The sequence below is a fragment of the Egretta garzetta genome, unplaced genomic scaffold (genome assembly GCF_000687185.1).
Source record: "Egretta garzetta isolate BGI_Z169 unplaced genomic scaffold, ASM68718v1 scaffold259, whole genome shotgun sequence".
NCBI classification, from domain to species: domain Eukaryota; kingdom Metazoa; phylum Chordata; class Aves; order Pelecaniformes; family Ardeidae; genus Egretta; species Egretta garzetta.
The window spans coordinates 2182306-2195152 of NW_009260770.1; the positions used below are offsets into that span (position 1 = coordinate 2182306).

The following is a 12847-nucleotide window of genomic DNA, read 5'->3' on the forward strand; positions in this document are numbered from 1 at the left end:
GTGGAGGCCCCATCCCTGGAAGCATTCAAGGCCAGGTTGGATGGGGCTCTGAGCAGCCTGATCTAGTTAGCGGTGTCCCTGCTCACTGCAGGGGGGTTGGACTAGATGACCTCTAGGGGTCCCTTCCAACCCAAAACATTCTATGATTCTATGAAAGTACCAAAGCGCTTCATTCTTGGATTCTGCTGCTTGAGCTTGCTGTGTGGTGTCAGATACTCACTGTCTAACAACTGTGTTAACAAAAGCACTATCCTGTCTGCATAATGTCAGATGGCCAATATATATCTACTTATAATACTTTCATTCGCAACAGAACTTTATCGTGAGCTGTTCTGGAAATGATGTAGCACGCCCCCTCTGTCTGTTTCAGTGTCAATGCAATCTCATTGTAAATGAAAATTTCTAGATAGGACAAAACAGTATTAGTTTCATGTTACCTATTATTTAGAGACAGCACTCTCCTACTTAATGTTGTCACCTTTTATAGAGAGACAAATAAATGGCTGAGATAATTGAATGTCAATGATAAGTGGCGTGGGTTTTGTGAGCCCTGTGCAATGTACTACTTGGTTGGGAACACCATTTTTAAAGCTCGGGTTCCAGCCAAAGGTTACTAAGTACCGTTTGCAGTTACTTCTTTAACTGCAAATCCATGTTTATGTATTAAAATGTGATGGTTGTGAGTGAGTAGATGATTACATGGTAATTTTTCTGTGCTTTAGCTGTTTAGATCTCTACATTTCTGGTTGATTTTTATAATCATTGGTTATGCTTTCCCCACACTGCCAGTTTTAGTGCATACTGCTGTACAAAAGCCATTTTACACCCATGAAGACTTAGGTTAGTTTTACAGTGTTTTGAGGTATTTATTTAAATACTAGTTTGCAGTTGGGGCCAATCTGGTATGTTAAAAAAACAAAACAAACCAAAAAAGATAATTTTGTTGGTTTTTTTTTTTCCCCTGCATGTATTGTGCCTGCATCTGTGCAGTATATCTCTGATTTAGACTTTAATCAAGAGCCATGAATTTTAATTCATTTCAAGGAAAAGATGCATGTGAAATTGCTCATTATAGACAGAATTAGTTTGAGTAAAGAAATAGATCTAGTGTGGACAGCAAGAATAAAGGCTTCCCTTCAGTGTCTTTCCTGTCAGCATCTTGTTTGGGCACCAGGTATGAGAAGGTAGGTTCTGCCACCGGAGCTCCTGCTCTTGGCTGGTTGGCTGCGAAACATCCACTTGCTTTGCCACCACCTCCCCACGTATCCTGTGGAAAATCACTTAACCCAATCTTACATTTCTCCTTTCCCAATCAAATGGGAATACTGATACTAATTATACCCTGGTGGCATTAAGTCAGGGCATAGAGTGCCCTGAGGTGAAAGGCTCAGAGCCATATATTATTTATTTCCTACTGTCATGCAGAGGGTTGTTCCCCAAGGCTGGAACGGAGGTTATCAGTTTACAAAATGGCTGTTCTGATGGTAATAATTCTCAACTTCAGCTATCAACTTTGACATCTGATGAACAGTAACCTGGGGAAGAGAGACTTCTCATTTCATTAATAATCCTGCAATGCCTGCTGGTGTCAAAAAACTGCTCAGTCTTTAAACAGAAGAAATCAGTCACACCACTTAAAATAATATTCTCCTCATCATAAAATGTCAAATCACTGTTTAATATAAACCTTTCCAATTTTAATTTTTTGGCACTGTTTTTAGGACGGTGATGCATGTTGTGGAGTTTAGCAGCTTCGTATTCTCTGCCAAGCTATATGAAATTCACTCTAAGGAAGCTGGGGAGGGGAACAAATAGAATTTGGACCATGTCTGGGGTAGGATACCTCTAGAAAGAGTCCCTAGGATGGACTCTGCATCTGCTTTATTATTGGGGAAGGGATGAATCTTCTCTGGGAGGCTGTCGCTCTACCTCAGCCTGGAAATAGGGCATGTCTGAGGTGACTGCAGCTTATATAGAAGCTGCATGGCATTACTGAAGTTCAGCTGGGGAACTTATGGGCATTTAAACCCATTTTTCTGACTACAGCGTTCCTTCTGGTTAGCAAAAGTGGATGTGATTTGACAAACCAGAGCTGTGTCTTTACATATATTTTGTGGGTACAGACCTTGTACAAACAGAGTCTCCGAGAGAAAAATGAGCCAACTGACCCGTAAAAAAAGGAAAAGAAAAAAAAAAAAGTGCTGAAATTTGGGCCACTTGGTCTAAGAAATATAACGTCATGGGACTTTCTGTCAAATTGGAGGACAGGGCTGATAGCCAGCTACTGTGTAGTAATAGAAGGTACCAGAAGGATGTGTGGCATAGGATGCTCTTTCATCCCTGACAGTGTGCTTGGGCACTGTGCTGTATGAACACTGAACCTGACAGGTAGATTTTTAAAGCAAATCCATACAATTGCTCCAAGCTTACAATGTATAAGTTCTTCGTGTGATAGGAAAGCGTCAATTGCCTTCTTCTATATCCTGTACAAATAGTGAATTGCTGATTATTTTCTGCAATGTCTTGTATATGGTCTTACGGCTTAGTGAGGTATGAGAGAAAGAAACGTCCACCTCTCTGAGAAAACAAGCGAACAACCCTCACCCAGCCCCTCTTCTACAGAAATAGATGATTTACAGCGAGGAAACGCACTTCCTGTACACACTTCCAATGGCATGCCATGGCATTCTAGTGATTTACTTTCTCGACATATTAACAAACTTTGTTTTACACTTGAGTAATCTTTAAAGTGCAGGTGAAGAGGTAGCTATAAAATCATGCTCAGGGCTTCCCTCTCGTTCTGCTAGGATTTACACACAAGGGCACCTTCACAGCCCGAGCAGCAGAGATGGGTGGTAAAGACAAAAAACCAAGGGGAAGATATTTTTTATCCGTTGCTACAAGCAAATCATTGGTGATTTTGCCAGCTCTAGCTTTGCTTTCATGTCAGTGCTTGGGAGATGGTAAGGAAATCAAGAGAACTGGGGCGTTAAACCATTTTTTCTCAGAGGCTAAGAACAGAGTATTAGAGTCTGTGTAATGGGTGGCAGTGAGACATGGTTCAAATAGTTGTTCTTAAAAATGGCGTTGGCAACTTTTCCACCAAGCAAGACACAATCTTTGTCTGCATTCTCCCATAGACACGATTGCAGCCTTGACAGTTGATTTCATTGTTTCAAAATCCTAAGTATTGCTGATTAAACTGCTGTAGTTGTGGTTATTCTGCAGCTGTCTGCAAAGCTGAAAAGCTGTTATCTATGTTTTTGCTTGCCTGTGCTCTGCATATGGATTGTTGCTCTGCTCAGGACTGGTGGGGTTTTACGTCTGGTGCAGGTGTTGGAACACTACAGGCTCTGTCAGGCTTGTTGTGAGTTTTCAGTTGATCTCATCATCTGCATGAATATGAATGCAAAACATGGAAATATATATTTCACTTTCTTCTTTCCAGGTCAACGGTGACATTCCGCCTCGATTAAAAAAGAGTGCCCATGAAATAATCCTGGATTTCATCCGATCGCGACCTCCATTAAATCCTGTATGTAATCCAGTGGGCTTCATTCCTAACAAAAATGTGGCTTTTTAAAGCATGTTTGGGTCCAGGGAATATGTTAAATATTACATTTTCTGACATGGGCTTTCAAAAATAGTCTTCTGTATATAGAATGTGGTCTCCTAAAGAACAGTGTGTAGTATCTTGCACCTACCAATTAATAACTGTTGTTACCAGCAGTAATACCAACCAGTATCCCTCTGGGAAATCATAATGAATTGGGAAAAAATAAAATCCTCTTCCCAATTTCTGTGAGTTTTACAATTGAGTGCATGTAAAATCATAACACAACATTCTGTATTTTTTTCCAAAAAAGTGTGAAATCTACTTTCAAGGAAGCACTATTGTATGTAAATACAATTATTTTTATATCCCAAGGCCTCGGCAAGAAAACTGAAACCAACGCCACCACGGCCACGCAGCCTTCATGAAAGGATACTGGAGGAAATCAAGGCAGAGAGGAAGTTACGTCCAGTCTCACCTGATGAGATAAGGCGTAGCAGGCTGGGTAAGCACATTGCTAGTTTTTACCTGCAGCATCCACAGAAAACTTCCCACATGAGCAGCAGCAATATTAGCGATGTCTGTGCAGATGTCATGGAAGATAAAATTGTTCTCATCTCTTCAGAAAAAGAAAGAACCTACAGGCTTTGCTAGGGCTAGGCACTCTTTGTGCTAAGTTATATTTAAAAATAAGGTACTGTATGGTTCAGCTTGATTCCCTTCAAGTTTTTAATGTAAGTATTAGATAAATTTAATGGCATTATATTGCTTGTTGCACATGACAGTTAATGTTAGATTTGCTCAGAATGGAATGGGTATTGCTTCTCCCCAGTGCAACATTCATTACATACCTGCAAGTATTCTTTACATGTCTGTTTGTCTGGTTTTAATTAATTTTATTCTCTTTGTTCTCTGTTGTTAGCATCATTGATTTCCTTATTTTAATTTAAAATATGCTTTTATTTTGTTTGCTGAATCTATTGCTTCTCTGTTGAACCTAAATCTTTGCTTCATTTTCTAAGTTATGGAACATGTATTTGTACATATTTTCAGTGGGCAAAGAATTCAAACTGGCATTGCAAAGCATTTCATTTCTGCAGTGTATATTCAACAACCCACTATGAAATTAGACAAATACTACACTTTCCAACAGTCACCAACTTGCATTAGTTCAATGGTTCTGATGACAAAAGCATGGCAAATATAGTGTTATGTTGTGACTTATATTTATTTAAGAGCATGGTATTTAACTGTATCAGAAAAACAGAGCTAGCTGGATTTTTGAAGAGCAAAAGTGTCATCATCTGGCTAAAAAGCATGAAATAACCCATGTATGTACTCCCTGTCACTGCTTTTTGCAAAATATGTTTGCTTGCCACATGTGCTTAAAGGCACTGGTCCGGATTCAAGTGGGTTGTGACAACCCATTGTCTCCAGAGAAAAACAATTTCATCAGTCTTGTTTTGTTGCATTTGTTTTGAAGTGCTCGGGAGAGTTTGGTGAATGCTTGGATGCATTTTGAAAAGCATGATGTTTTGGGCCTTCCAGTTTCTGGTTTGGATTCAGTTTATGCTTGCTATATCAATTAATGTTTCCAATAGGCCTAGACATTTTTCCAAATGTTAGAAGCTTATAAAAATGTGGAACAATTCCTTACTTTTCTTTCAAACATTCAATTTCAGTATTTTAGGTGTTCTCCATCTGGGAACTACCATGTCTTCTGAGGGGCAGCAAATTTGATCTAATAGATCTTCAAAATTTCTAACTGATGTAAATGACATCAAGCCCATTTAGTAAACAGTTTCTAAAAACAATGTTAAATTTTTTAGTATTAATGGTTAGGACTTCCTGGGCTGGTTTCAGGGTGTGGATAATAAGGGATACCTGTCTTCTACCAATTCTTCATTTTTTGTTAAAGAACTCAGTTTTTGAGTTTTGGAACTGTGGTAATTCCTTTTAAGTCCAGTGAACTGTTTGGGTTAAATCCCATGTTACTGGTGTAAAAGGGGATGTATGCAAGTTTTATTTCCCAAGTGTTTATTTGCCACTGGCGTGAAGAAGAAAAAAGAGCAAAAGCCTTGGAGATGATTTTTTTTTCATGTTGAAATGTGAGATTTTCGTTTTTCTTACATTGAAATGATTGTTATGTCCAAAGATCCTTTTAGAATAAAATGTGTTTGTGCAGAATTGGGAGTGGAGAAATGCTAGTGACATTCAGTATGGTACAAATAGATGTGCCATACAGTTTAGATGACCACTGAATGTAATTTAGTGTAACAACTTAGAAGGTAATGAGGTTTAAGGAGGTAGAAACACCATGTGGGACACTTGCACCATCCAGACCAAAGTATGTTGCTCTTAAGAAGAAGAAAGAAAAAGAGTGTTGGAGTGAAATATTTGGGAGTATATGGTACATTGCACATGCCCCAGAGTTACTCCTTGTTGCTCAGTTTATAGCAGTCAAGGGCACAACTATACTTGACTGCTGGGGTGAGGGAGGCTGTACTCTTGCGCTTCCTCCTCTACTATATGGGTGGACCTATGGCATGTGTTTCCCAGCAGCCACAGGCTGTGTCCCTCTGCCCTGCATAACACATGCGTACAGGTAAGATCTTCTCTACCCTGAGCTGCCACTGAGAAAAGCCAGCCTGTGGCTGGCCGCTCTCTATCTAAAACTTCTTCAGAAATGGTATTTTAGTCTTGGTAGCTGCTCTCACAAAGGGAGAGGTTTGAGTAGAGGAATTGGAGTGAGCTTTCAAATGACCTCATAAAATCATCAGAGTAAGCTATCGAGACAAACAGAGCCTTGAGGTATGTGTCCTTTTAATTAAAAGCATGGATTTGTGACTCAAACAAGTTGAGTCAATGGAGCTTGGAGAAAACTTTGTTTCATGTACATGTTTTATGAACCTTCAGTTAGGACTCAGCACTAGGTGATAAATACCCTTATGCTTTAAAATGTGTTTGCCTTTATGTTAAGTTTGGACCATGATTTAGATACTGTTTCAGTGGCTGATGTTGTCTAGTTAATGAACTAAAGGAAAAATACCCCAAGTCCCAAATTTGGCTCTGAGTCAGCCACCTACTGCGTTCAGCACATAGATTTATTCTCAGGAGCAAAACTTGTCCCAGCACAACCTTTTTTAAAATATTTTTTAATGCAGTGGTATGTGTGGCTGACAAGCCCTTTCATATAAACTTGCATGTTTATCACCTGTCAAGTAAGACAGCTAAGCTGGTGTCAGTTTTGACGTGTTCTTATATATTCTTGTCGCTCAGCTCGGCCTGCTTATTTGGATTAGTGCACTGAAATTTTGTTTTCATTTGAGAAATATTTTGAGCATCTACTCCATGAATTAGACTGTTTAATTGGAAATACAAATAGGTCTTTCCAGAAATAAAGAACATCTGACCACTTTCTTACCTAGGAATAAAATGGTCAGAAGGCCAGAAAGAAGAGGATAATATTATGGCTACATTTTAAAGGCAAAGTCCACCTAAGGTTTTTAAAAAGAACAAGAATCAGCACAAACCACACTGTATTTGGCCTTTTTTCCCATCCTCTTCAAGGAGACTACTGCTAAAGCTTAGCTTGACTGTCTCTCTTTATTAGCTTAATTATAATCATTGGAGATTATGGTTAAACAAATTAGAAATATCTTTATTTCAGGTCACTGAAAGTTGTGTGAAATGTGGCTTTGTACTTTCAATTTTTTTTCAGCTCTTTCTCTTCCCTTTCTCTCTCTTTCCCCCTCTTCCCTTTCTCTCTCTTTCCCCCTCTTCCCTTTCTCTCTCTTTCCCCCTCTTCCCTTTCTCTCTCTTTCCCCCTCTTCCCTCTCTTTCTCTCTCTTTCCCCCCTCTTCCCTTTCTCTCTCTTTTCCCCCTCTTCCCTTTCTCTCTCTTTCCCCCTCTTCCCTTTCTCTCTCTTTCCCCCTCTTCCCTTTCTCTGTTTCATTTTAGTTGAAAATACTCCATTTTTAAGATACTTGCCTCTTGTTTTGATATTTGATTTATTGAATTCCAAAAATCTCATTCTACAATTATACAAATATATTTATAATTGCTCTGTTTGCAAGTGCCATTTATGCTACTGTAGTTTTCAGGCTTTGAGCTTTACTACAGTAAAGCAATGGTATGTCTGACACATTTTGGATTTAGGCAACAGGATCCAAAATGTCTCAAGTGGAGTTAATCTTTGGTTTTGTTAGCCCTCTGCTTTTCTAATAGCTGAATCATTTTCTTTTTGTTGTTTTTGTTTCTTTTTTACAGCAATGCGGCCACTTAGCATGTCTTACAGTTTTGACTTGTCAGGTAAAAGGTGCAACAACACCTGACGTGGTTATTGTGTTTATTGTGACATTTGTTCCATCTGTGTGTTGAATTCCCATTTAAGAAAGAAACTTGAAGGGATTCTTCCAAGATACATGGTCAGTGAATATAAAAATTAAGATAAATTACTTAATACCTACATTTCCCTTGCCACAAAAGGATGCCTAGGCATAGGAGACAACCATGTTTCACCTGAAATAGAGTGCTCGAATTCTGTTAAAATAAACAATCAAAATAAGGTGGCCCGGAGCTGTTCCAAAGTCTAAAAAGGATTGCAGAATACAGTGCCACCTTCAAGTCTAATTTACTTATTTATTTATCTGACCTTTGTGTCTTTACACTCACTTTTTCACAAGACCATCTTTTGCAGTACTTAATTTCTAATGAGGATCCAAAAACTAGTTTTCAACTCATCTACCTTTCTAGATTTAATGAAATACACCTATGAGTACTAATCTGGAAGGGAACGGTCAACTCTACCGAGTGTCTTTACAGTAAATGCTTTGTGAGTCGTGAAATCAAAGACATTCACTCAAAACAGGCTAAACCTTCCTTCTTTAATGGTTAGCAAAATTAAGTTGCTAAGGTTTGCTGGTAGTAGCTGATACAGAGGATTTGATAGCTGATCCTTCATCAAATATCTAATATCAAATTTAAAGGTGGTTCTTGGTGGGCCTAACATTAGTTAGGATGTGCAGTAACTGTATGAACATGTTCTTCTTCAGAGGCAGCAACATTGGAGAGTGTTTGTGCCTGCTAGCCAGAAAGCAAATTAATTCCTCCCTCATTATGCACTAACTTTGCAGGATGCTCAGGCCCAGAGACTCCATCATTGAGGTTGGAAATATTCTATGTTAGCCTCAAAGGTTTGCCTGTTGAGGAGAGAATGCTAGCTCTTACCTAATTTCCCCTAGATGACTCCCAACAAGTCTCCAAATAAATCCATTCTCTCATTTTGGAAGAAGCAACAGTAGCTGTACCCTCCCCTCCTCCTTCCAATTACATGTAGAAACATCTCATCTGAGACTTTTGCAGAGTTTTCATCCTCTATTTCTCCATACACCCTTTCACCTCCTGTGGTTATTTTCCCCATAGAAAGGCATAATCTGACTGAAATGCTAGCATATTGTGAACTAGAAAGACCACAGAGAAGTTGTTTGATGAGGCTAATAGAAAAAATACAATAGTTTTGTAATATGGGAGTGAAGTAAACTGCTTGCCACAGTCAAGAGGCAAGGAGGGGCTCTCGCTGCTCCTTCTCCTCCCCAGGCTCCCCTCCAAGCATGCGATTCCTCCGCCTCCTCTGTGCCGGTCCTGCTCATTTTTGCACAAGATGACCTGCTTAAACTCATGTAACCCAGGAATAAATGCTTTTGGGTTTTTTTACCAGGTTGGTTTTCTGCTCTTCTAGTGATTCAAACCTGCTGACTGATATCTGTTCAGATGATCAGAGAGCTGGCTGAGGGCAGATGATGAGCATGGGTGGATGGAAGGAGGAGGCTCTCCCCATCAGGGGCGGTGGCAAGCTGTTAATCCAGCTCAAGCCCTTTTGTGAAACCTTACACTCATGGCATATTGTACAGCTACTACAGCTGTCTGGTGGGATTCAAATTATGTATGTACTTGGTGTCGTGTTTTACTCCACTGAAAGCTGAAGGGTCCTTGGTGGGGCAGGTAATAGCATAAACAGGCAAACTTCAGTTTTCAATAAGTATTGCTGCTTTCAGATATGCCAAAAGTTCCTTCAGTTTTAAGATTATAAAACTGAACGTGCCAGTGACCATCAAAAGGGAAATATTCAGATCTGCCCTTCTACATGTATCTGTGTGCTTCTTCTCTTGTCTTTTATTTCTAAGAATCCTGAGACATCCTCATTTGTTTAAATCCAAACAATATTTTGTAAAAGCTCCCTTCATAATCCATTAATGCATTACCATAGTGTTTTTGTTTTAAAGAAGTAGCTTCACAGCAAACTACACTGTACTGGGATTTGCTCTTTTTGACTGACCACCGAAGAACTCTTCCTGTTTTCTTTATCCATCTTCCAAATGCGATTGTTTTTGTTTTTTCAAGTCATGTGGTTCTCAGGAAGTAGTATCATGTGGCATGACTGAGTGATCTGATAAATTATCTTTAGAAGTAAATTCAGGATGATTAAAACATTCCAGTTAGGTAGATGTGAGATACCAGATGAGCAGTGCAAATGAATTAGATGGGTTGGGATGTCAGTAGTAAGTAGATAAGCAGTAGTTTTGAATGTTGTTGCTTTGCGTGCTTTTACTTTTTTCATTATTTTGGAGGCGGGGAAGCTATTTTATGCTTTCATTCTGTGATCACTGTTTCCATATACTTGCTTTTTCACCGCTTTCATTGCTGTCTGCTTGATGTAATTGCTGTCATGAAAAAAAAACCACAAAACAGCTGAAAAACAGAAGTGTTTCCTACAAAGTGCTAAAGGACAGGTGCAGGCTTTTATTATGCTTGCTGTCTGTGACTGGGATGGTGCAGACCAATTCTGAAAAGACTTTTGCTGGCACTGAGCCGGTGTAGTTGGTGTGTCGCACTGCCCGGCTCCACGCATCTCCCTGCTGTTGTCATCCTGAAGAAGAGAGGAGGGGCGCCTGGGACTTCCTCGTACCCTGCTGTTCCCTGCTGGTAGAATAGGAGCAAGCGGTAGCCACCTGTAATGAGAGTGATCCAAGAGGTACTCAGATATCGATTAGGGACCAGGACAGTCATTGCCCACTTCCTCTAATAGAACATAAGCTTAAAAGCAGCTTCACTTCTATGTACTCCGTTGAATGCAGCTCAGAAGACCAGCCATTCCCAATCTAAACACTCAAGTTCTTACCTTAAAGTCATATGCATGGCTGCTTTGAACTTGCTACATGAGAAATGATTTGTACATTTGGGGGGTCGGGGGAGCAGGGAGAGAAGAAAAAGGAAACTGAACCATTTAAACCCAAACTGCACAGGGAGTGTTGCTGTTGTTCCAACCCTGTGAGGTGATGTGTATCACTGTTGGCTTTATAAGATCCGTGCCTCAGACCAGTGTGAGGAAGGAACTCCACTGTGTCCTGGTAATCTCTTATTTTAAATAACACAACAATAAAAGTGATGCAAACACCAGCAAAAAACTGGCAGTTTGGTATACTGATTTATTAGTTCTCAGGTTTGACTTCAATATCTAAGTCCATTGAAAGGAACAGCACATCTCTTACCATTATTCATCATATTATCTTTCCCAGTATATTATCATAACTAGAAAAAGGTAAATTGGTGTTAATTCTGCAAATCCATTTTAGCCTTCTTTTAAACTCAGTGTAAAAATGATAGGGTTGAGGAGTACCTTTGCTGTATAGAACAAAATTCAGGTTTCTGTTGTCATTATTTGCCGAGGAGAGCTGGTTAGGAGGCAGACAGCATATGGCTACATGACTGCTGTGGTTTGCATCTAATTGTGGTCTGCTTAATTGCTCGTTTCGTAAGAGACGTAATCTTACATGTAAATAAAGACGCATTTCATATTATCCTAGGGTGGGGTTTTTTGTCTCCCCCTTCTTAAGGCTAGTCAGGGAAGGCCAACACAAAGATCAAGTAATCAAATCAAGACCTCCTCTTCTTTCATTTGCCTGTTGTAATGATAGCTTAGAAGAAACCAAACATATTCATCCAATTTGCAGGTACTGTTCATTGTACTTGCTGCCTGAAAACATGGAGAAATGACACTCTCTCAGTGTGTCTGACTCTCTAATAAAATCTTAACCCCAGGCTGTTACTCACAGAAGCCTCTTTTTAATATCATTTGAATCATCTTCAAAACATTTAGATGTTCTATGAAACTAGAGATTGTGGAACTACTATCCATTTAAAAAAAAAAAAATCAGGTTTTTGTTTCAAAGAACTGTCCATGAGTTTCTTCTGTCATACTCATTTTTATAAGCATTAGTCTATTAGTTGTTTCTGACTCGTTTATCCTGATTAATTTTATCTTATGATGATGTATGATTATTTGCCACATGTTTCTGTTGCCTGAGTACATAACTTAAAATAGCTTAAGCAAAGTAATAATTTTTTTGGTCTGTATCTGCTAACAAATTATGGCTTTAATTTTGGAACAAGTTATTTTTGTTGAAATCTGTTTCCTGAAACTGTAAAATTTAATGATCCTTTCCTTAAATTATGATAATCCATTTATTAATGTATATCCAGTACTGTAAGTGCAGAAGTGATAAACTGAACTTGAGCACTATTGACAAAACTGATTTTATAAATTGGATAGTTTTCCGATTTTACTTCTTGGTTTTTTATTCTTTAGTGCTTGCAAGTTGTGAAAACACTCCCTGTTTTTTTTTCTTTCGAGGAAAGAATGGTGATAAATGACATTTCCTACTGAAGAGCCCTTCAAAACAAATACTGTGTTGGATTGTCTTCTCGATTCACCTAAAACTTCTCTGGTATTTCAAGAAGACTTATAGACCAGTATACGAACAACTCATACACATGTGAATTTAAATAACAGTTGGTTTTGGCTTTGTAGATAGTGATTGGCTACAAAATTACCTCCAAAATGGATCAGAAATTTCTGTTTCTGGGGCCTAAAGAAATCGGGCCTAAATTCTTAGAAAACAAAACAAAAAAACCCAAACCAAACAAAACCAACAACAACAACAAAAAACCCAACCAAAAAATAAGCCCAACAGAAAACAGTCTATGATGTACCCTGGATATCCATTCTGTGATAGCACTAGCTAGGGGATATCTGGTGGATGTTCCCTCCTCTTTCCTTTCCCCAGACCTATCGTGTGTTTTGGTTTTTTGGAAGGAGGGCAATACTGTTGGCCTTCCCATCATTTATGCCCCCAGTCAGTCCAACAGTACTTACAAGCCATTCTTCACCCTCTCTACTGTCAGGCAAGGGGAGTCACCACCCAGGAAGTTTTTGGGAGAAGGGACACCACCTTT

At 39.1% G+C, this 12847-nt stretch overlaps 1 protein-coding gene across 1 annotated transcript in view; it reads left to right on the forward strand.

Annotated features, from left to right (window-relative positions):
• Window positions 1-12847, forward strand: part of SPIRE1 (spire type actin nucleation factor 1) — a 70288-nt gene that overhangs the window by 38653 nt on the left and 18788 nt on the right. Inside the window, exons 5-6 of the mRNA XM_035901620.1 lie at window positions 3449-3535; window positions 3929-4058. Coding sequence (XP_035757513.1) covers window positions 3449-3535; window positions 3929-4058 — 217 coding nt within the window. The remainder of the gene's footprint in view (window positions 1-3448; window positions 3536-3928; window positions 4059-12847) is intronic.